Source organism: Notechis scutatus, chromosome 3, assembly GCF_049901735.1.
Source record: "Notechis scutatus isolate UNSWTSFEM ecotype Mainland chromosome 3, rNotScu1.2, whole genome shotgun sequence".
NCBI classification, from domain to species: Eukaryota; Metazoa; Chordata; class Lepidosauria; order Squamata; family Elapidae; genus Notechis; species Notechis scutatus.
In genome coordinates, this window is record NC_142011.1 from 37,986,820 (window position 1) to 38,012,820 (window position 26,001).

The 26,001-nt window shown below is 34.4% G+C and overlaps 1 protein-coding gene and 1 long non-coding RNA gene across 3 annotated transcripts in view; one reads left to right on the top strand and one right to left on the bottom strand.

Moving 5' to 3' along the window:
* NGF (nerve growth factor) overlaps positions 1–25,146 on the top strand; it is a 60,591-nt gene extending 35,445 nt beyond the window's left edge. The window contains exons 1-2 of one of the 2 annotated variants that reach the window (XM_026680872.2): positions 18,994–19,056; positions 24,247–25,146. In XM_026680872.2, coding sequence (XP_026536657.2) covers positions 19,054–19,056; positions 24,247–24,993 — 750 coding nt within the window. In that variant the 5' untranslated portion in view covers positions 18,994–19,053 and the 3' untranslated portion in view covers positions 24,994–25,146. Of the gene's footprint in view, positions 1–18,993; positions 19,057–24,246 lie in introns of those variants that run through there. The other variant, XM_087959540.1, reaches the window with a different exon arrangement.
* LOC148131150 (uncharacterized) lies at positions 13,642–22,785 on the bottom strand. Its single transcript, XR_015748490.1, has 2 exons — positions 21,868–22,785; positions 13,642–21,633 (listed from the first exon to the last, which is right to left on the bottom strand). It is a non-coding gene; the product is annotated as an uncharacterized LOC148131150 (long non-coding RNA).
* Positions 25,147–26,001: the final 855 nt, after the last annotated feature.

A 26,001-nucleotide genomic window follows, 5' to 3' on the forward strand; every position in this document is an offset into this window, starting at 1 on the left:
AAACCTTCTAGTACTAATAACCTTCTATTTTCTAATTTAACCCAATTCTTAAGCCAGTTTACTATAGCAGCATCATAATATAATTCAAAATCTGGAAGGCCAAATTCTCCTTTTTTCTTGGCATCCTGTAATAATTTATATTTCACTCTGGGTTTTTTCCTCTGCTGTATAAATTTAGATATACATTTGTTTAATTCTACAAAAAAGTTCTTTTCCAACTTGACTGGCACTGCCTGAAACAGGAACAAAAGTTTTGGCAAAATATTCATTTTTACTGTCAAAATAGCGATAGTAAAATAGCGATAACTGCAATTTGGCCCAATTATCTAAATCTTTAACTATTTGTGTTATTAACTTATCATAGTTATCTTTTTTAATCAACGAACATCTAGCAGTCAACCAGCTCCCTAAGTATTTTACTTTATTTACCACCTGCATACCTAATTTATTTGCTAGTTCTTCCTTCTGCTCCTTTGTACAGTTTTTTGTTAACACTTTTGTTTTTTCTTTGTTAATTTTTAACCCTGCAACCTTTCCATATTCTTCTATTTGTCTTAGTAGTATAGGGCTCGTTTCTAAGGGTTCTTCTAATATAAATGCCATATCATCGGCGAATGCCTGGAGTTTATATTCCTCTTTTTTAATTTTTAGTCCTCTAATCTCTTGATTTTGCCTAATTTGTGCTAAGAGAGTCTCTTCTGCCAATATATACAGTAGGGGAGACAGGGGGCAGCCTTGTCTTACTCCCTTATTTATCTTTATGATATCTGTATTTTCCCCATTTATTAATATTTTTGAGGTTTGCATGTTATAAATTGTCTTAATAAATCCTATAAAATTTTCACCAAATTTCATGCCTATCAGTTGTTTAATAAGGAAGTTCCAATTCAGGTTGTCAAAAGCCTTCTGGGCGTCTAAAAATATCAATGCCATTGTCTTGGTTGAGTGTACTTCATAATATTCTAATATATCCATAATGGTTCTTGTATTTGTTTTTATTTGCCTATGGGGGAGGAAGCCATTCTGATCAGTGTGGATAATTCTACTTAATACTCTCTTTAATCTTTCTGCCAATATTGTAGCCATTATTTTATAATCTACATTTAAAAGTGATATTGGTCTATAGTTTTGAATTTTTTGTGGGTCTGATTGTTCTTTATAAATAAGGATAATATATGCTTCCAACCATGATTTAGGCATGTTAGCATTCTCCAGGGCTTCATTGTACAAATCCACCAATATCTCCTCTATTCCTTCTGGGCCAGGGGTCTTATTTGCTTTTTGTGTTCCAATTGCCTTCCTAATTTCTTCTATAGATATTTTATTATTCAAATTTTGTTTCTCTTCATCAGTAATTTTGGGCAAATTCTTTTCATTCAAATATTGATCAATAGATTCTTCTGGTATTTCTTCCTGTTTGTACAATTTCATAAAAAACTCCTTAGCAATTTCTTTCTTTTCTTGGGTCTATGTGCATAATTTCCCTTCCTGATCTTGGAGAGCTAAGATCATTCTCTTTTCTTGTTCTTTTTTAATTTTATGGGCTAACCACCTCCCCGGCTTATTTGCGTTTTCAAAGTAATTTTGTTTTGCTAATTTAATTTTTCAGGCCAAATCTTCCTGTACATTTAAATTTATTTTATGTTTTACCAGATCAATTTCTTTCTTAATGTTTGAATTGTTTGGGTCCTTTTGTCTACTTATTTCCAAATCTTTCAGTTTCTCCCTCCATATGTTTTGTTGCTGTCTTTTTTCTTTATTCTTTTTAATACTATAAGCAATAGTTAGTCCTCTCACATAGGCTATGTTCTCTTTTGTTTATTTCAAAAAATACGTTCAATTCTTTCTTTATCATTTCAATATATTCTTTATCTCTTAATATGGTATTGTTAAATGTCCATCTTCCAATTTTTCTCTTTCCTTCCATTTAATTTGAATGGGATTATGGTCAGCCCATAGATTTGGCAAAATCTCGATCCTATCAATATTCTCCATTAACTCAGGGTCCATCCATATCTGATCTATTCTGGACCAAGAGTGGTGGGGGCTCGAAAAAAAGGTATATTGTTTTTTATTTGGATTTAATTCTCTCCACACATCTTTCAAGTTAAGTTCTCTTCCCATATTATTAAAAGATGAAGAGAGTATTCTCCTTTCCTTTTTTTTTTTTTTTTTTTGAAGTTCTATAATCTTTATCTTTGTCTGGGACTGCATTATAGTCTGCTGCTATGCATACATTAGCATACTCAAATTCTATTATCTTATGGTGAAGCCTATTATAAAAGTCTTTTTGGTTTGTATTCGGGGCATATATTGGGACGAATAACATCTTTTTCTGATTTACATTTATTTCTATAAAAAGCATTCTCCCTTCTTGATCTTTGTATATTTGTTTATGTTGCAACCAATCCTTTACGTATACTACAATACCCCCTTTTTTTTGTTTGCAAGTGCCGAGTACATTTTACCCAAATTTATATTCTTTAAGAGGTCTGCTTGATTGTCTGGAATATGCACTTCTTGGATACAAGTTATGTCAGCGTTTTGTTTTTTAAGTTTCTCAAATATCTATTTTCTTTTTGATGATTGATTTAAACCATTGATATTGATTGAAAATAAAGTGATTTCTCTATCAGTGTCACTGACTATGTGAGGCATTTCTCTTTTCATTTCTTGTTCTAGGCTCTTTTTTTCTTAGTCTGTTGCCTTCCCCTTCTTCTCTAAGATTTTGGTGTTCAGAGAGTGAATCAGATTCTTTTTCTCCAGAGAGTTGTTCCTCTTGGCTTCTTGTATTTAGGTCGTCTCTACTTTCTTGTTCTTCCTTGGGTCCTAGGTATTGTTCACGAAATTCCTGTGCTTTTTCAATTGTATCAATTTTGTATTTTTTGTCCTGCCACGAAACTAAAAGCCCCTCTGGGGTGAGCCACCTAAATGGAATACCATTTCTAATAAGCTGAGTTGATAAAAATTGGTAGCCCCTTCTCTGCTCTCTGACTCTCCTAGGTATTTGTTTCAGTGTAACCACTTCATGATATTTGTATACAAGTGGTTCATCTCTGTTCTTACTATAGAGCAGGTCTCATGTTATCTTCCTCGCAAATCGAATATGAACCTCTCGGGGTAGTCTATGTCTCCTCGCATAGTGTGTATATACTCTGTAGACCTCATCTACATCATTTTCAATTTCCAGTTTGGGTTTCTGTAAAGCCACCGCTATCAGATTCATCATAATTGCATGTAAATCTTCCTTTTTGTCTTCCACCACATTTTGGAACCTAAGATGAAATGATGCCTTCTCTAATTCCATGTGTACCATCGAATTCCAGAGTTCGCAGTAGAGCTCTTTTCAATTTTGTTCTGAATCCTCTAATTTCTTCTCCACCATCTCCGTTCTTGCCTCTACTAAAATTAATTTCTGTTCATTTTTTATCACTTTTTCCTGCATCTTTCCAATCTTACTATTCAAATTTTGTATTTCATTTTTCACTTGTCCTATTTCAGTTCTCATCTCTGTTTTCATATCTTCATGGTTCTTATAAATTTGTGGGTTTTTACCATCATTTCCTGTATCATAGTGAGCGTTGCCTGTACTGTCTGCAGGCTTTGAGCTGAACTATTTTTTTCTGCCAGTAGCATTGCATCTATAGATCTCTGCCCCATAGGTGAAGACATCGTTGTTGTAGTTTTCTTTCCTGATTTTACATTTGTAATTGATGTCACCATTTTAACTATCTGTAGCAGCTCTTTCCAATCTACCATCAACTAATAGTAGAGCACTATTTTCCTCTCCTTTTCAGTTCAATAATAATATTAATACATGTTATGTCTCACCTTTCTTCTTTCCAAAAAAGATGAAAGAGTCCAAACTCAAACAAACACGGCAGGCAAGGAGACTCGGTCTTTACAGAGTTAATCTTTTATGCTGATAATGTCCTTGGCATTCCAACACACTCTGCCTGCCAAGTCCGAAATGATAACAAGAAAAAACTACTCACTGAAGATTCCAAAGCAGATCACAAAAGACAATCACAACGAAACCTGGAAGAGAAGCAAACTTTGTCCCATACAAAGTTTCCGGAGAAAACACACCCACTTTTATCCCCTGTAGGGTATGTCTCAATGACTCAGCTCACTCTCTGACCCTCCCATGCCTCCTACGTTGCAGCTCACATTTCTTCCTACGACGCTGCCTAGGATCAAGCCAACATTCATCCACTTGACTCCGGCAGGGGCTGCTCCGATATGCCCTCCTCCTCCTGATTAATCTCAGGTTGTTCCTCTTGGTTGTCTGCTGAAACCTGAGGTATTATCAGGGAGGAAGGCATTGCCAGAGAGGAAGGTCCTGGGGAGGAAGGCATTCCCAATTCCTCCTCCTCATCTTCCGAGTCCTCTTCCTCTAACAGCACAGTCTCGGGAATCAGAGCCACAACAAATACATATATTATTATATTATTAATTACCAAAATTCTGTTATGGAAAATCACAATCAGCTCTTATTTCTATTTTTTCTTATTGAACTTATTCAACTATTACAATACTTAAGAGAATTCAATATTAATCAAATACAAATATATTTACTCACAAAATCAACAGTATTATATGCTTAACTAATTAATTTAAAGCAGCCAATTAATTAAAGTAATTAAATTCTTATCTATATATAAATATCAATTAATCTATTTCTTTGGAGTTCTTAGTTATATGCTTACCTCAGAATAAAAATATCTCAATTTCTTACTATATGATTATTATTTGAAGGTCTGGGTTCTATATTTATACAACACACTTTCAATTATCCAGTTATTCAAAAATTATTAACCGGTATTCTTAACTCAATATTCTAACACATATATATCTATTAAGTTTATGTTTTACCAATATTATTTAGTTACATCTATGATTGACCAGTTGAATGATGTCCATGGATCTTTTCCTCCTCCTCCTCCTCCTCCTCCTCCTCCTCCTCCTTCTTTGATAAATACCGTATTACAGTTCTTAGTTCGAGTTCAAAATGTCCTCTTTAAATTTGCACAGTCACTTCCACCATTTCGTTTCTCCTTTCTATTTTGGCTTCTTCTTCTTCTTGCTCCTTTATTCTTTTTCTCCACACAGTCCTAGTTCCACTTATAAATCTTAGTTATCTTATTTCTTCCTTTTTTCTTTATCACAGTTATCAGACAAATATTGCAATTATAAGGTTTCTTTCCTCAATCCTTTCCTTAAATCTTTTAAAGTGTCAATTGTTCTCTTTTCAAGTTTTTACTCTCAGCTGTTCTTCCGATCTCTCTGTCTCACTTGGACACGTCACTGTCACTTTCTCTTTCTTCCCACAATTCTCAAACGTCAATTGCCAAAAAATATAGTTATACAACCCTCTTTTCAGCTCCCAAAGTAAAAGTAAACGGTGTTGTCTCACCCTTTAGCTCCTCCGTTTTCAGTGCTCCATTAATCAGCACAAATTACTGCCGTTTCTTTAGTTAGTACTCCTTCCGATATTTCTGCCGCTTCACTGCACTGTTCAGTTTGGAGTTTCAATTTTCAATTTCCCTTTGTAGTATAAATCAGTATTCTGGAAATCTTCTTTAAGTTCACCTTTCCACTACTCAATTTGCTGTTTTCCACTCTTTGCTTCCTTCCTTCTTCTTTAAGCTGCTGGGCTGCCATGTCTATGGTTCCGATCTTTACGATCTCCCTCTTCTGCTGCTGGTTTTCAGGGGATTCTCTTGTAATCTCCAGGATTGCGGCACCTCCCCGAGATCTCCAGGTCTTCCCCTTTCGTCTGTCTACCCTCCGAGGTCTAACACGCTCCTGGAAGCCACCAAACAGTGAAAATCGGAGCCTTTCAGAGCGGCGATCCGCTCCGCAGCTCCGCATCAACGCAGCGCCCAGCTGGAAGCTGACACCAACTCTTGTTGGTATTTAAAAATGTATAGAATTTTTCAATTTATTTATGTGGATATTATTTACATGTTCAACTTTTTGTCATAAATTAATTTGTAAATGAATCCATGTCAGTTTATCAAGTTGAAAGGCATTATTAATAGGAACTGAAATAGAAACATGTGTTTACTTCTGCTTTGCAAATTCTCATGGGAGAGATCATCAGATTCAATGTTTTGCTCACCTTTTGAGATAACATCCAGTGTTGTAATAGTCTCTTCAAGGGTGTTTCCCTTTGCTGTTCTTTTATCTCCCCAGACAAACCTGCCTCCCAATGCCACCAAAATCCTATCAATGTTTGCATTATAAATTTTAATCTGATTTTTCAGAAATAGTTTATACTATCTTCCAATAATGCCATACTCTATAGTTACTCTAGATTGGCCTGTGTGCTAAAATTGAATAAACAAATAATTTCATATCTCAATTATCCACACCTAGCTTCCTATGAAATACAAAATGCATCTGCCTTTGCTCTTGTAGTTCTATCTTATAAAACTATTCCAATGTAGAAACAGTAATTTTTAGAAGTCTCAGGCAGATAAATGAGCAGGATGTCTGATTATATGTGTATATCTGGGTACAACCATGGTTGAGCTGCAAAACTATACACCAAAAACAACCCCTCTCCACAACCACCCCCTGTGAAATATGATATTTTAATTATTGTATGAAAAAATGTTAACCTAGGAAGGCAACCAAATTATCTCACTGAAAAGGAGAGATAAGGAAGAAATTAAAACATAATATATGCAGTGCTTTTTAAAAGGAAAAAGAGGTAAAATTGTCTGTTCTATGTTATCATGATGTTTTTACTTCTGTAACTTAATTCTGAGGCAATGTGCTTAGATTTGAGGACCACATATTCATTTTGATTTGTCAGAATGCATGTAAAACATTTATGACAATGTAAGAATCAAAATGTCCTCTGACAAAAACAGCGATTACAGCTACCCAAACACATTTATTTCTCAAGCACATTTATTTTACTGTTTTTCAGGCTGCTGTTTTCCTTTTTGCTACTTGTTTGCATTTTCTTATGATCTCAGACAAATGATCACAGATTATTGTAAGTATCTTAATAAGAGCCGCCATGGTACAGTGGTTAGAATGTTGTAAACCACTTAGAGAGGGCTCTAAATCACTCTATGTAACCTATTGCTATTGCTATAATCTCACATGGATATGTAACTAGTCACAATGGAAATGTGTTGAAATAATTCAGAGAAATGTAGGTTGTTACAATGAAGACAGTGCTTTGATTAGTCATATTGACTAAATTTGCCATCAAAGATTACAAGGAACAGATAAGCAGATGGCGTCAGTTTCTGGCCCATGACAATTTCACCTAAGGCTAATTCACAGACTGATTTATTCCCATTGATGTGCAATATTACTCTTAAATTATTTCTAATTGAATATAAAATAAAATTTAAAACTATGTAGATAAGAAGATTGCTTATCATTTGCTTCTAATTTAGTAAGGCAACATTTAGGATGGAAGAATAAAAAAATATTCTGTCCAGCATACATCCTGAAAGGGTAGTACAAATCATAGAGAGAGAATAGGTTGGCATGTTGAATAGCTCTAATGGTTGAAAATAGTGGACTTTCTAGTCTTGCAATGGGAAGAATATTAAACTGCAGAGAGCTGTTGTGCATTCAAAAAGTACACTCATGCTGTAAATATGAAAGGTGACCAAAATTAATTTTATAAAATAATCGCATAAATGAACACTCAAAATTTAGCATTATAAAAATGTCATCCTGGGGTGTTATTAGGTTCCCAGTAAAGCTTACATTGTTGGGATTTCCCCAGTAATCTATCACCCAAGCATTTTTTAAAACTTTTTTTCAAAAACAGCCAATGTTACACTTTATTGCTACTTAGTTTGAACTTAACATTTTATCTTCCTTCCAATGTGAAATAGTACTTTAGAATAAGGACTATGGATTATTAGGACTATGATCACTTTTTTTCTATACTGATCTCCACTTCTTTCTTGACCTCCTGCTTTAGTTTTAAGGGACAAAGGTATAATTTGGCTCTAGTGGACAACTGTAGTTCAGTATCTGCTTTTTGAAGAATACATCACCAATAGATAAAGAATTCTACCAGTCAAATCATTGCTCTGAGATAGTAGCATATATCTGTTATTAGCTTCAGAGAGATATAAAAGAAATACAGCTGGGTAAACATCTGTATGTTAGCATCCTTGATCAGCATACTTAACAAAGTTATTATTAATCTTTTAAAAAATGCATTACTAATAATGTTAGTCTTGGTTCTTTCATCAAAAGCAAATAATCAGTTTTTTGTCAACACTCATCCAAGAGAATTGTGAGAAGATGCTTTAATAGCCCAGTTTGTTAAATAAACATTATCTATGGACTTGTTATTGTGTTGTTCGCTGCAGTTCAGAATAAAATATCTGGAATCTATTTAATCTAGTAAGACTTTTTTTGTCCAAACATTAGCTGAAGATAGCATTAATTGTAGAGTTCAGAGTATGTTCAATTTACATATAGGAAATGCATTCAATGTCTCCTCTATGTCAAATTTAATTCCTAATGGCTTCGTAGATATATCTACATAATGTTCATGGCAAAACAATAACAATAATTTTTAAAAACCAAGTGGTTTTCCATAGCCATTTTCTGACATATTTTTAACTTTCTAATTCAAAGTATATACCATGCACATATATTATATATACCCAACAGTCCTGGAATTTCTTGGCATTCTTCCATTAAGGACAAATCAGGTCTGGCATACTTACTTTTTCCTGATCAGTCAGTATTGGCTAGTTACTAACCATTTCATGATATCAAAATCCACATTTTGTGGATTTAGAAAAATTAAATTATCTTAAATGTTTGCATGTTTTATTTTCTTTGATGATTTAAAATTTTCATATGAGACAGGATTGTGACAAGATTCATTACCTTGGAAGTAGTTTGATAATTCCACGGAAGAAATGTAATTTGAAGTAGGATTTGTTCTGTTCTGTCTCAACTATTACACTTTCTGTTCTTTGAACCTCAATGATCCATGAAGACAAATATGTTCTGAATTTAATAAACAGAGACCTATAAAGTTGCATAAGAGCCAAATTACTAATCATAAAGACTTAGTATGCAAATAAGAGCAAACAAAATGTGCCTTTTGGAATGGCAAAGAGTTGTTGAGTTCAGTGGAATGGAACATGTGATGAATTTAAGAAAATATGCAATCTTCCTTCCCTTTATTTTATTTTTTTTCTTTAGTATCACCTCACATGTAAGCTGAGAGAATGAAAGATGCCCATGGAAAAGAATTATGAATATAAAGAATATGAATGATCTTCCCAGCCCCCATTATATAACCACAAGAGGGTTCCAAATTGCACAACTGAAATTCAGCCAAACTATTTTGACTGATTTTGCAAGGTTAGGTAAGGCTAAAGCTGGTGAGGTAAAAAACAGCGTAAGAACATGAGTAAAATGGACAAATGAAGTTTGGCAATTATATATTGTCTATAAATAGGCTGCTTGTTTGAAAATATTTACTGGAATTCTCTTGTTGTAAGCTTAACCCTTTCAGTAAATATTTATCTAGCTGTATGATAGAATAGAATAGAATAGAATAGAATAGAATAGAATAGAATAGAATAGAATAGAATAGAATAGAATAGAATAGAATAACAGAGTTGGAAGGGACCTTGGAGGTCTTCTAGTCCAACCTCCTGCCTAGGCAGGAAACTCTACACCACTTCAGACAAATGGTTATCTATCATCTTTTTAAAAACTTCCAGTGTTGGAGCACTCGCAACTTCTAGAAGCAAGTTGTTCCAGTGATTAATTGTTCTAACTGTCAGGAAATTTCTCCTTAGTTCTAAGTTGCTTCTTTCCTTGATTAGTTTCCACCCATTACTTCTTGTCCTGCCCTACCAAAGAATCATAGAATTATAGATCAGGAGCTTTGGAGAATAGCTTGACTCCGTCTTCTTTGTGGTAGCCACTGAGATATTGTAACACTGCTATCATGTCTCCCCTAGTCCTTCTTTTCTGGTAAAGCTTATGATGTAATGAAGTTGTTGAATGCAAGATTGACTAAATGAAATGCCAATAAGTATTGCTGCACCTGGTATGAAATCAAGAAGCTTGATGCATCCATGTGGTCCCTTACATCCTTTCTGCACTCCAAACAATTTTAATCCAAAATGATAAATTTGCAGGCTCTGACTCCCAAAAGCTTATTCATTCTTATGATTGTTAAACAGAAGTAAGAGAGAATTGACAATATTTAAAAAAGTATTGATGCTCTTACAATCTGCTTTTTTGTTTGTTTCCAATAAAAACTTACCAGATTCCAATTGATGCCACTAGTTCCGTGATAGAAAACCTATGGCACATGTGCCAGAAGTGGCATGCAGAGCCATCTCTCTGGGCACACCAGCCATCGCCCGTTGCTCTTCTGGGTTCTGGCGCACACATGCACGCCAGCCAGCTTTTCTTTGTGTGCACAGGAGAGCCGGAAATTGGAAGAGTAGTTTCCTGGCATGCATTATGCTGTTCTTCCAGTTTCTGGTGCTCCTGTGCGTGCGCACTGGGGAGCTGCTCTTTCAGTTTCCGATGTTCCCCCACACGCATGCCCACTCCTGTTTTGGCACTCAGTGCCGAAAAGGTTCGCCAACACTGCACTAGTCCTATTATGGATGATGTCTTCAATAGATCAAAAGTTTCATGAGGGTTCTTATGTAAAACTTCTGTTTGAAAAGCATACAGTCCAACAATATGCCTTTAATTACCCACTGCACACAATTAAGTTTTAAATGTATTGTGCCTATTCTTTATGTTTGTATTAGGAGCCATGACAAACCAATGAACACACCTACTTTACAAAGCAGGAGAACAAGGAGAATAAGAACTTGAAAAAGAGTCTATAGTATTATACCACAAGAAAAATGTAGGCCAATTACAATGAAACAAAGTGAAAATTACAACCAACTAATACAGTATATTTTTCCTTTATAGAGGACCAGTAGAAATATTTTAGACCTCATGTTTGCCTAAGATTTAGCACTTTTTCAATACACATAGCACATAACCAACTATCAAAAATATATTTGAAACAGGTTGTATTTATATGGGCGAGTTAAACATTTCCTAGCTAGAAACAAAGAAAAAAATCCATTAGAATTACATTATGCTAGAGCAGGGATGTCAAACTTGCGTCATCATGGCATTGTCATGTGATGTATCATGCCTTTTTCCCTTTGTTAACTGGGCATGGGTGTGGCCAGTGCATGACACATCCGACCCACACCCCACGAGTTTGACAGTTCTGCACTAGAGCATTTTAAAAACTGAGCATTTTTAAAAGCAACCTCAAAACATTACCAATGTTTTTCACTGTTTCTTCTTGTACTATTTGGGTACCATTTTTAAAAATACTGTGGTCACCTGGTGATTCTAGCCAATGAGGAAGCTGAATAATGAGCATGTATGCATAATCTGCACCCATTTAAATGTACATCCGGTTGTACACTCAACTAATGTTTTTCACACTGTAATATCTTCAATCTCACACAATTGTATAGGGGAAAAAATCTGTGATAATCTGTAATGGTGAATTAGGAATTAGCACCTGTGAATCCATTAGTCTGCTATCAGATAGCTGAAAGAAGCTTAGAAGGAAATATATCACATTCAAAATGATAACTAAAAATGGTATATTTCTGTCTATGTGATTATATTTAACTATCAAGAAGTCTTGCTTTGTAATTAATCCATAATTGAAATAGCTTTTTCTGCAGCAATACTGAAGTAACAGGATTTGGGGCTGAGCCAAAGGGCTGTCTTAATGAGAGCTCAATACTACTCTCAAGCTTTGCAATTTCCCATTGCCAGATGTTTTCAAAAGCTGCCTGGGTTCAGTTGTGGTATATTTAAAGCTCAGTTGTGGTGTATCTAAAACTATCCCGTTTGAAAATGTTGTTACTCTGTGGAGTTTGTGGGTAATCTGTTTATCCATTTGCATATCTCTTTCTTCACCTCACCTCCCAGCTCCTGACCATAACAGTTTTTGCTCGAGGTGTCAAACTGGCGGCCCACAGACCTGATGTGTCACACGCAGGCCATGCCCACCCTGGCTCAGCAAAGGGAAAAAAATTCACAATACATTACATGATGTGATCCAAGACTTCTTGGAAACTTGGAGAAAGACAGTGATTATGTGAAATCCTTGATTCTTGGTCTCAGTATTTTGAAGCTGGCAGAAATAGTAGCAGATTATCTTCAAACTGCTTTTGAGTAAAAATAGTGACGCTTTATTTTTCAAAGGAGTTTTTTTCTGAGAAAATTTCCCAGATTATTTTTTTCTTACATTTTGCCCACCCAGTCCACCAAAGAAAGCAGCCCTATCTGAATATATTCATCTCCATTCTTCATTAAAAGTTGCCATATCCTCTCACGGTATCAACCAAACAAACTTTAAAAATTGCGGAGGATACAAAATGGTGACTAAATTGCCAAAACTTTGTTATAGGGCTCCTTTAGAAACCAAAATATCTTACTAATACGGTGATCCACATATTTGGAAGATTGGTGAGAATTTTCTTCTTTAATTGAAGAAATTCTGTGAAAGGATTCCTCAGTTTCTGTACCCAGAAAGAGAATGGATAATTTCAAAGGGATGTGTTTGCACAGCTCTATTACAAATTATAGGCTTTCCACAGTAATAGTGAATTCTCAAAACTATAAACCAAATCTGGATTGTAAAATGAGATATCACGAGTATCCAATTACTGATTCTTAGAGATTGATAGAATGCCATAGAATCCAGAATGTCATAACATGAAATTAAAGCCAGAATTCCACCTGAACTATTTTTAATTCACTGGAACTCTGTTTCATCTGGTTATTCTAGAGGTTTATTTATTAAGAAATTAAGAAATGTTTTTCTTCCTTAAAGTTAATGACTAAGTACTGGGCATTGGCTATTTAACTGAAAGAAGATCATTGCTGTATGTGTGGGAGGGAAATCCAATTTCTGCATGGAATTGTTTGAATTCATGTTTTTTTAGTCTTAAATGTCTAAATTGCATGGGGTTAGTGGTGAGGGAGAGAGTGTTTGGTTTCCTTTATTCTATAGGTGTGGGGGTGGGGGGGAGAAACCAGCACTTTCTCTTAAGGATTCTTTTACTCAAATAAACCACATCTCTTAGGGTAGATGGGATCTATGGGGCTCTTGTTAACTCAAGCCAGTTCCCTGGCTAGAGAGTTGTTCTTTGTTCAAGATACCATGGTCAAATGGAACCAGAAAAATGAAACCTTAGAAGATTGTGAGGCTTTCTAAGGTAACTTATATGTGTATCAAGCAAATTTGGGATAGGAGGTTTTCATCTCTCCTGCTGACCTTTGCTACTGAGTTAGTGAAACTCTTGATTATCTAAAACCACTCTTAGATAGCCCAGCCTTTATTGTAGCCATCCCCATCATTGACATTTTGCCAGATATCAAAAGCATTCTAGTTCCCTATTGTTTAAATACAGCATAGATAGTTATGGTATATTGCATCAAGAGTATATTTTATGTAATTACAGTAATTATATATAGCCTCTTCAGAGTTCAAGTCAAGTTGATCTTAATATTGGATGGAATCAAGCAGTAGTCACAGTTGACAGAGGCCTGGGGAAGGACAAAAATGAGATATGGAAAAGTTAAGGATACTGTTTACTTCCCTTTACATCAGACCATCAGTGCTCATCTTCTGTTCATGGAATCGTGAAAGGCATGATTGCCTGCGAATAAAATGTCTCAGGCTCAAGACAGCTTTTACCAAAAAAAATAAAAAAATAAAACCAACAATACTGTACCAGGATACTATATATTCCAATCTTAAATAATTTCATAAACCAACTTCCTGCAACATCCTACTCTTTAACTTTTGGGGAAAAATCAGTTATACTACAACACATCTCAATTGAATAACTTAGGAATAAGCTACAATAAACGGTAACTACAAGAAAACAGATTCAAAAACTATAAATCTATTGAATGAAGTAGATAGGAAGTCCTTTTTGAAATAGTTATGCTGAAAATACAACCTTTGTATTATGTGTAATAAAGGGCAGGCTCTTTCTTTAATAATTATGCCTATTTAAAAATAAATTTATTCTGAAAAGCACAAAAAGGAATGGGGATATAGATTTGACGTGAGCAAATCTTTGGTTACGTTCATGTTAGCAATATGAACAACTATTTCAGAAAATCAAAGCAGACTTTAAATATATCATCCAACACAGTGATGGGATTCAAATATTTTTACTACCGGTTCTGTGGGCGTGGCTTGGTGGGCGTGTCAGGGGAAGGATACTCTAAAATCTCCTGTCAGAGGTGGTATTTGCCGGTTCTCTGAACTACTCAAAATTTCCACTACCAGTTCTCCAGAATTGGTCAGAACCTGCTGAATACCACCTCTGATCCAACAACATCACTATATGATAAACCAATCAGAATAGCCCAATTCCCTGCTCAAGCAAGAGTCCCGATATTATTTCAGACAAGTGATTCTCCAGTCTCTTCTTAAAAACCTCCAGTGATGAAGAACCCACAACTTCTGAAGGCAAGCTGTTCCACTGGTTAATTGTCCTCATTGTTAGGAAGTTTCTCCTTAATTCCAGGTTGCTTCTCGCCTTGATTAGTTTCCATTCATTGTTTCTTGTCCTTCCCTCTGGTGCTTTGGAAAATAAGTTGACCCCCTCCTCTTTGTGGCAGCCACTGAAATATATATGGAAAACTCAAACAGCCTTTGCAAACTTGGTTCTTCAATTTTTTTTATCTACTTAGTTTTCAACATCAAAGGTAACACTATATAGGTAATTATATGAAGCAATTCCTTTGTAATAAATTTATATTGATGATTTACCTTTAATTTTTGGATTAGAGCTGCAGGAGGGATTTCACCAAGGCAAAATTTTTGCATTTCAGAGCTATAAATTGTTCATTTTAGATTATCTGCTTTGCATCAAAACCTTCTCAAATTTCCTAGGAATTCATTTGCAAAGATCAAGAATATGAGTTACTCAGTTTTAATTCATAAAGGAACATTTTTAAGTGTCATAGATTTTTTTAGGGTAAACAGTTGTTTTAAATAGATACAACCACTGCAAGGCATCAGATGGAACGTCTGACTGACATGTAATTCTGCTAATGTTTTGTAGAAGTTAATAGTATTTGACTTGTAACGTTAGCATTTGACTGGCTACTGTTAAGTAGTTTTTCAGTAAAAATTGCATAAGTTTGCAGAATATTTTGAAGATTTCAAATCTTGATATGTATCCAGTCAAAGTTCTAGAAAGCTGGTAGACTGCTTGGAATATGTGAAAAGATGTTTTAATCAGATCACCAATAATGATAAACATAATAATAAGCCTTATCAGTCACTTCATCTGGGTCCCACCATGATAAAAAAAAAAAATCTACATTTCCCAGTAATGGGAATTGGCATTCTATTGTCATGTTTATAATGTATACTATTATAAGTTATATTTAAAGTTTCTAAAATGTTCATATTAATATTAGAAGGGTTAAATGTTAATATTGGCTTGGATATTTGCATTAGGTGTTTGTGTAGTGCAATAATCATTGGTCATAGGTTATAATGTGAGTTTTATTTTTAATTGTATTGTTCTTGAATAGAACAACAGAATTGTATTGTTCTTGAGTGCTCTTCCCCTCCCTCATTCCAATGAAAAATGGCATAGTTTGGGCATCAATGGTATCCTACATGAAAAAGCCCATAAATTTGGCTGCTTACTATTAAAAATGATTTAAATGGATAGGTCTCATACTGTTCAAATAGGAAAAGCAAAAAGAATGTAGATCTGGATTGACAACTTGCAAATAAAGTTTTCATTTTGGCATTCGGTAAAATGTTAATCCTCGCAGACTGGATAGATAATAAAAAATACTAAAATACTGACAGATATTGTCATTAACTTCATGTGCTTGATAAAGCTTCATTTATTGGACTTATCATTGTTACAGTATCTGGAAAATATATAAAAAAAGAATATTAAAGTTACTGCTGAATTGGGAATTTTTTTCTTGTTAAAACAAACTGTGGGTTGAAATAGAAACTTGTGTTTTGTTAGGATGGCAGTCATTGGAAGTCCTATTCAATTACTTTTGGCATGAGCCGATGCTAGTAGCTTTGTGTTTAACAATGCTTAAAGTGGTAGATTTTGTGGCAAAAATGTTGTTTTAATAGGATATTGTTGTAATGACGAGGCAGTCGAGTTGTTTGATCATGAACAACTGAACCATGATGATCTTTATTGGAGTCTAGCCTTGCATTTATACACATTTTTAATTATCCTCCATCATTGGTTAACTTTGGTTACTGCTTAACTTTTGTTACTGTTTAGCATAGTAATTAACACAATTAATTATCTCTAGTTAAAGTCTAACATATGTTTACTTCCTTTCTCTAATCCTCCTTTAGATTAGTGACTTTGATTGCCTGAGTTGTATTTGCTTGGAAACATTCTTTATCTGAGGTTTGCCATCCGAGATTGGAACATTCCTGCAATTACAACTCTACAGGATATCCTACACAAATGTAATCCAGTATATTTTGCATTTTGTGGGAAGATGAAAACACTTGAATTTTGGCATATCTGTGGAACAAAAAAAAGATTAATGAAGGCTGTTTTCCAGAACATAGATTACAGTATAATGAAATATATTGTTAAGGGATTGGGATTGGCTAGGAATCCTTTTGGGATCCCTTCCAACTCTGTAATTCCTGATGATAAAATATACATTTGGACAGGGTTCAATAGAACTGGTAGGACTGTTGGAATCCTTTCAAAGGTCCATGCAGAATAACCAGATATCTTTTGTTATGGAGATTGTTCTCAATAAATGCACTCTTCTGGAACAGACGAAGACATTTGGGAATCATGGCTTAGCTTCCCTCCCTCCTCCCAGTTATGGAATGTGTTAATGCAGAGATCAGACCATAGAAAGAACAAAACATGCAGCCTTTATTTTCCGAATCTAATGTTAGGTAGAGAATGAAAATTAGAGATTTAGAAACATTTTGGAGGATTTGGTGATGTTTTGGAGTGTTAAAGTATGAACCATCATCTGTTCTCAAACTGTGTGTTTAAAAATGTTCAAATGTATAAAACCCTACTAGTCTTCTACTAGGAGCCTAAATCTAAAGAAAATAAATATTGTTATCAGAAGCTTTACAGACAAGAAAGTAGATCAGATAATTAGTTTGATTTTCTGCTGGTTGGGCTTTTTTCCAGTGATTAAAATAGGACATAAAATGCATGCCTGCATTTTCAGGAAAAAAAATGTCTACATGTTCATTATATGGACCCTTAAAATAGAGCATTCAGAAGGTGTCCCTTTAAACTTTGGAAGCTCTTGTTTGGAAAGTTTTAAATTCTTGAACTATTTCAAAGATAATATTTCACAGATAATATTGATACTAACAATAGAGGTATTGTTAAAATCAACATCGTTGCTTCAATACAGCACCCACTGCAGGCAGTTTTTTGGCTACATAATAAACTGAAATCAATCTCATTTTCATATCTGATTGTAATAAAGTGTTTGATAACGGGCCAACTCTCTGATCAATAACCTGAGCCTGAGTACCCATATATTTCCAGTGTAGGATTCCAAGCTGTGGAAAATAAGGAAAAACAATATGCATAAATATCAGTTATTTATGAAGTGGACCATATTTGAGATAATAAGACTGTAAACACAATATGATTCATTGTCTTAATCAGCTTTGGCAATTTTATTCAAAAATATTCTGCTCTATCTGCTTTTTAAAGAAATCTGATTCTCAGGGAATGAACTCCACTAGAAATTATTGTCCTGTCCTAATGGAAAAGAGTATTAGACTGAATGACACCACTAATTGCATCTGCACACTGGCTTGTGAGGTGAAGCTTTCACCTCAGCAAGAGCATCCCTATTGCTGGATTGAAAAAGCTATGAGGATTGATAAGGAGAGCTTATTCAGTGGACTCAAGAAGTCAAAAGTGGATGAAATAGGCACAAGAAGCTCATGGGAAAATAGATGGAGAAGGAAAAATAAGAAAAGCAATGATGGAAAACAAGACATGGGATAGCTAGAAAAGTGGAATTAGAAGAGGAGAAAGGATCATAGAAAAATGCATCAGCTAATAAGCTTCACTTCTGCTGTGAAATATTTGCAGTAATCTTTGTTATTAAGAGGGCCCAAAAGAAAGTAGAGAACTTGAGTTCAGAATCTATTTGATGCATTGTGCCAACCCCAGACCTAAAGTTAATTGCCATGTTAGCCATAGACTATAGAGGTGACTCCCAAAGTGACCAGAAAAAAGCACAAGAGAGAGGGGGCCAAAAAGGATCCTCTTCCTCTCTATTTACAATAACTTTAAACGTTATTGTCTTTTTACTTAATTCTTGTCTAAAGAGAACATCTAAGTCATCCAATCTGTATTTATTTTAGGAAAACCTTTGACATTAATGAGTACTCAATGTATAGTTAGTATAGGTTACTTTATTGTCATTGCACCTTGTACAATGAAATTAAATGACACCTTCAGTGCACATCTTACATAAGAAAACTAAAAAATAAAAAACCACGTCCTTCACATTCTATACAATTGAATTGAATACAAATGTTTGGTTCCTTGTTTGAAATGTAGGGGTGGTGTGTGTGTGTGTGTGTGTGTGTGTGTGTGTGTGTGTGTGTGGTTTTTTGTCCTTCAGATATATTTTTAACTTCATAACTTTAAATTATTTAAATTCTATAATATGTGTGAAACGGAATGGTGCAGGCTACTTCTTGAAAACAGGTTGTAGAGCCTGACCAATGTAACATTGTCATCTCTAGGAGCATGTGTTGATACTTCTCCTTTTGCTGGTCAAGACTTCTCAGCACCTGACAGATACTCCATGCTTGGCAAATCTCTGTTCCTTCCCCCAGTTTTTTGACAGAGGAGGTACCTATTTTTCCTCCCCTTAAAAAGGGCTTGCCTCATCCCTTCCAGTCTTAGAATTGAAGAGAGAACCTGAGGATATCCCCAACTGCTTCAGAGGTATCAATTGAGATCAATGGTAAGAAGGAAGCTGAGCAATCTGGCAAATTTCTGTATTGCTCACCAAAACTAGGCATTCTGTTAATTCCTGACATAATCTAGGGCTTATAGCTGAGAAACAGCACAAAGTTTAAAATAGCCAGATATGACTACTTTCTCTCTTGAAAGAGTAGAGAGTGTAGTTCGATTATATATTTCAGAACTGCTGCATTTTAAGTTTGCTTGTCTCCAACACCAACATCTTACTTTTGGAGAATCTTGATTAAAGTGATGATATGAGACCAGGAAAATTCTGGCTAAAGTTCTCAGTTAATATGGGATTCAGCAGATGACTTAAATTCAATTATTATCTCCGTCCCATACACCATCTTGTATTCTTTGAGAATAAATTGGGACAAAATTTGTTATTTGGGTGTTTTCAAAATGTTTAATTCCTTTATGTAGCAGATTCCACCAAAGACTTTCATAAGACTCAAGTAGCACACTTTGTGGACATTTTATAGTTTCTGCTTGTGGCACAATTATTTCCTGAATATTGCCTCTTTTAATTAACTTTAACTACCTTTAGTTTGGAAGCATGCATATGATTTTTTATGTTTTTAAAGGAGCTTACTAGGGTTTATAACTAATCTTAAACATAGATTATTGACATGTTCCTTTGTTTTTTTTTAAATAAGCTCCTGTAGATTCAGTGAAACTTTTGAAAAAGCAATAATAAAGCCACGTTAAATTTGAAGAATTTGAAGAATTCTGAATCTATAAAAATTCAAATTCTTTTCTTTTAAAAAAAATCACTGTTATGGAACTGTAGAGCCGTTAGTTATACTGTAGACTAAGAAGTGTTGTTATTCCCCTGAAATCCCAGTCAGTTATTTGAGACTATGCTACTAGCAAAATAATGTTATATTTTTTGCACATTGCCTTTAGCAATATGGAAAGTTTTGTTTTGTTTTTCATCTGTTTGCATTTAATCTTTGCTTAGCACATCATTTGAGTTGCAAAGTGCTAATGGTTCTTTTTAAAATACAGTGTGATTTCCTCTAGATTTATCTATATGAAATAACTTTTTTGTCTTTTGTCTTTTTTGTCTGCTCAAAATACTTAATCATAACATATCAATTATACTGATAGGTTTGTATTCTGAAGACCCCATTTATATTATTTAATTATAATTAGAACAAAAGAGTCATTTGATTAACATATAGATATGTACATTATTAAATGAGTTTAAGAATTTGATTGATAGCTGCAGCCTGCTGCTTAATCTGGATGCAAGAGCATGTTCTAAGGTTCATAGTTTTTTATGGTACAATAACGTTAAGATTAATGTTGGCTTCAATAGTCATTACATGTATTAGAAGTGCCATATTTAAAATATGGAACAGATATAAACCTAGCCTGTGATCAAATATATATTTATGAATTATAGCAATAGAAGATTTTAGATAAAAAACAATGCATAAAGAAAAATGATTAGCTTATCAAGAATTGTTAGAACAAGAACATGGAAAGTATAAGATGAAATGAAATCAAAAGAGGAATTGGCTGCAGAGGAATTTAGTTTTCAGTGGTTTTCATATGCACAGTTAAGAAAATATTTTAAGGACATTTGAAATTGAGCAGCAGGAGACAAAATTTGAAGTTGAACTGTGTACAAATGATGAACATATAATTGTACATGCTTATTAAAATTTGAAATGGAAGAATAAATGAAAGAGTATATAATAAAATGGACTGAGAACGTTAGACAAAAATATACTGATCAAATAGTGGGAAAATATGTGATTAGATTAAGTCATATTATGATCTAAAAGAAAATTTTCATAAAATGAATGTACCATTGGTATAAGAATTCAGAAAATTTGTCTAGAATGTATGAAGAGTTTTCAAATTTATGTTGGAGATGTGGAAAGCATTTTATCTGCTGGACTTGTAAAAACAAAACAAAAACCTAGAAATTTTGGGTTGAAATACATAGAGTAATATAAAGGATTTAAAAAACAACAACATTCAATTGAAACCTTAACTTTTCTTGCTGGGATTAATGGACAGCCAATAAATATTATCTTTACATATGGTCAGTGCTGCAAGTCTTAACAGAAAAATGGTTGGTGAAGATGACAAAATTAGCAGCAAATACAAATTTAATCTGTTTGATTAGAGAAAAATCAATAATCACCTTGAGTAGTAACTGGAAACCCCTTATCGACTTTTTGTTGAAAAGGGAGAAAAATGAACTTGTGATTTAATATTAGAAAGGATATCTTATGCAAAGAAGAAAATTATGATGAAGGAAGGAAATTAGAACAAGAGGACACAATAAAAATGCATCTGGAAACTGCTTCTTTATAGTCTTTCTTGTCCTTTTCTTCTTTTTTCTTTTTATATTTTATTTTCACTTTTTACCATTCTTTGTTATTTTCTCTTATGGTTTTTATTTTGTGAAAATTTCTCTAATCAAAACTGTTTTTTAGAATTTGATAGCAAATCTAAGAGTTTGAGAGGCTGATCCATGAGTTAAATCCGTGCCCCTGCATTTTTAGCATGGACGAATGCATTACTACCAAACTAATAATTATTTTTAATAGCTTTAGTTCTTTAATGCTGAAACTGATTTGGGTTATACTATGTAAAAATAGTGGGGAGAAATTGGGGAGAGACTAATTGAAATAAAAGTTCTTGGATCTTTCTTGGGGATTCAACTCAGATGTGGAGATAACTTGCTAATCATTGTTTTAATGGTTCCTGAACCAGTTGATATTTGCACCTGCAACACTATTTTCTCCATATTAACACTACTGTTTCAGCTATTATATAAATCTTCTTTGACTAAGCTTGCACTTTTGTTTGAATATATATGGACTTTGTGAATATTTCTAAAATTACTTTCTGAGAATCTAAAGTATTTCCAGATTCTGAACAAATTATCCAATCTTTTTAAAAGCTCGTACATTGTAAGTATTTTACAGAACCTAGCCCTGCTTGAAAATATAAAGGTAAATGGCAATATTTTGCATTGTCATCTGGCTTTTAATTATTTAATTATTTTAATTATTTCTTTTTAAATTTCTTGCTAATCTAATTCTAAAGTTCTGATTAAGATTTTTAAGTCTAAAATCTGAAAAGGTCTTTTTTAAATGTTGCTTTGTTAACATAACACCCCCTTCTTCCACCCTATTAGAAATACAAATAGCATTTATTGACATACTTAATCTATTTTTCCTTTTTAGTCATGAATCCCAAATGACTTACAGTAAACAAAACTGATGTAGATCCACTTCAGGGTGTGCCTATATTGTCTTTAAATTTAGTTGCACAAACTTTTTTCATTAGCATATTTGTTGACATCAAGAAACTCACTTGACATGTTCTGAATTGCTGCCATGGCCCCAGCGCTCCTAGTGAATCTGAGAAATTAAAGCTTCTGGTGCTTCTCTGAGCTGTAACATATTTAAAAGGTTTATAACTAATTTCCTCTTGCGGCACAACAAGCATCTAGTTCTATCTCCAGTTTTTGTAACACAGTCAGAATGATGAGGATGGATAGGGATACAGTACGCGGGCTGCATAAATCAAAATAAATATTAGATGGCTGTTACAAAATAAAACTCAAACCTGCTGTTGCCATCTTCTGGCTGTCTGTATTTTTGCAAGATGAAATATTATGTCTCAAAATTTAGTTATGTAGCCTCTTGGAATTTTCCTTTCTGGTGATTTTAGGAAATATTTTGTATAGAATCTGCAACCATAGCAATCTTGATGAGTATCCTAAGATTAAGAGTATTGATTATCTATTAAATCTACTACTAAAACTATACATTATCTGCGGGTATGCCTCAAAATATGAATTATCTGAGGAATTCTAACAAAAAAGAACTTTGAATTTGACACAAATTATTGTCTTTAGCAAAGTATAACTGCAGGGAACAAGGTGATCTATGGTTTGTCAGAGAGCCCTATCAATAATGACGGGCCTTTGTCTTGAAGGATTTCAGAAGGGATGGCAGAACTAAAGATAAACAACAAAGTCTGAATCATTCTCTCCTAAGAGGTTTACGCTTTTGTCTACTCCGTGCAAGAGAAAGAGAATCTGTTTTCAGAACTTTTACTCAATTTAAACTATGGCCACAATCCAACACGAGATTAAATGCTCTTAAACCCCCTAAAGTCAATGAATCTAAGAAGATTTAACTGGGTGTTGGATTTGTCCCATATTTTATTGTACTGATAGTTGTCTGGGGAAACTGACAATTCTATAACTAATATCACATCAGGACTTGCATAATTGCTTTTATTCCAGTAGCAAAAGTAGCATTTTACATCTTAGTATTGAGAAGCTTTTAAGAAATTGAAGTAAGTGCAGCTTAGAAGAAATTATTCTTCCACAGTCTATTCAGGTAACTGTGTGTAATTTAGCAATATCTTTGTGCTGGCCTTTCTGCTTCTTTTTATGAACATGTGGCTCATGGCAATCTAGATGCAAGTATAGAATATATTTGAGCTACTTTTCCCTTTTGCATCATTTTTACTTCCAATTTAGTCCGTAGAGATTCTTGTCAGTATCGATTCTCTCTATTAATAAACTCAGAACACTGCTTGATATAAGGTATCAACCCTAGTATTATTTCATTTGTTTGTTTATATGCAACCCATTTGTTAATAATCTTCAATGGATCTAGCCAAAATTAACTTTAAAAAATGTTTAGGGTCAGAGTAATTCTTTTATTGTAGAAATGTACATTATGTCTGTGTTCTCTCTTAGGTACATCATCTAAGGGGGAAGATGAGAGAGAGGTTCAAAACCAAGAGTAATTTTACTTTTTATACCTGGTGGGAGGGGAATGTGCAGTGATGCATCATGGAACTTGTATGCTTAACATGAGGGACGGCAATATCAATGTTTTCTTATGTGATAAAGCAGTTTGACATTTTACCTTAACATCATTTCACTGATAAAGTGACTCTGGCAGTGTATAACGCCCCCACTTTATTAAGCAGGCTTGCTGTTTGAATGACCATTTCTGCAGTGGGAAAGAAAAAGCAGCATCTGGTATCCACATGGCTGGGCCTTTCATAAGGCAGTGAAATGTCTTAGCTGTACATTTTCCCTGGCATTGCTGTATTAGAATATCTCTCCACTCATCTTGGAGTGGATGTTTTTGTATGTTGCCTTTGCTCACAGTAACATTCTTGGTTTGATCTCTCCTAGATGCATAGCGTAATGTCCATGCTGTGCTACACTCTGATTATTGCATTTCTGATTGGCATATGGGCAGCACCAAAATCTGAAGATAATGTCCCTCTGGGCTCCCCTGCAACATCTGACCTTTCTGACACCAGCTGTGCTCAAACTCACGAGGGTCTGAAAACATCTCGAAATACAGATCAGCGCCATCCTGCTCCTAAGAAGGCAGAGGATCAAGAACTTGGATCAGTAGCAAACATCATTGTGGATCCCAAGCTTTTTCAGAAGAGGCGTTTCCAGTCGTCTCGTGTTCTGTTCAGCACTCAGCCCCCACCGTTGTCAAGAGATGAGCAAAGTGTGGAATTCCTCGACAATGAAGACACTCTTAACAGGAATATCCGGGCCAAACGTGAAAATCATCCTGTGCATAACCAAGGGGAACATTCTGTGTGTGACAGTGTCAGTGACTGGGTTATCAAAACCACAGCAACGGACATCCGCGGCAATATGGTGACTGTGATGGTGGACATAAATCGTAATAATGAGGTCTACAAGCAGTACTTTTTTGAAACCAAGTGCAGAAATCCAAATCCAAATCCAGTACAGAGTGAGTGCAGGGGCATTGATTCCAGGCTTTGGAATTCTTATTGCACCACAACACAGACATTTGTCAGGGCATTAACCATGGAAGGCAATCAGGCATCCTGGCGCTTCATTCGGATTGACACTGCCTGTGTGTGCGTAATCATTAGAAAAACTGACAACTTCTGATGGACCATTGATTGCTCCATTACTCACTTTCTCCCCACCCCCTACCTTAGCCTGTAAATTATTTTAAATTATGAGGGCTCTATTATATATTTATAGTTTATACAATGAAATAACTGAATCATCATAATTTATTAAATCCTTTTGAAAGCTGAATACATGATGTGAGCATTAATGGCATTTTTTTCCTGATTAAAAAATATTGTAGCTTTTCTTTAATATGCTTGACAGAAAAGTTTCTGAGAAGAATGTATGACAGTTTCCATTGTCCTGCACCTGATCTTTTTATTTAATGTGCACTTGCTCTATTGCTCTGCACTAGATCAAACTTCATTACATACAAGTCCATTAGGAAAATTCTCCCTCTCATAGGTCAGAATCATTTGTTCATATTACATACACATCTGAGGAGACTCATAACTGCCAATTTTTTCAAATACATGACCTCCTTCTATTGATACATTCTAAATATTAGATTTGCAGCCGACTTCTTGCTAAACTTGTCTTCAGAGCAGTCCCATAAATATCTATTCATCTAATTCTTTATTGTTAATTTATTTTTATTTTTATTCCATTTGTATTATTTTCACAAATAAGTATAAAGCAGTGAATAAATTGAACATATCTTTTCCCCACAGAAACAACCCTGTGGATTGGGCTGAGGGAGAGTCAGTAGGCCAAGGTCACCTATCTGGCTTTCATGGCTAAGATGCAATTTGACCTCATGGTTTCTGCTTTCTAGTCTGATGCCTTTGTTCAAATTGTATACAAATTTATTATTCCTTTTATAGAAAACATTTAAGCAAACATGTTGCTTCCTATTTTATAACAGTAGTAATTAAAAGCAACTACTTTTTAGTCACCTGCTGGCAAAACTAAAACCAGCCTGAGCCCAGCTAGATTTACATCTAACTCCATCCCATTTACATCAATACAACAAATGTGTCCTGACTGTTGCTTCCTCAAGATATAAAATCCAATTTCACACATTCCTGTTTCAAAATAGGTTCC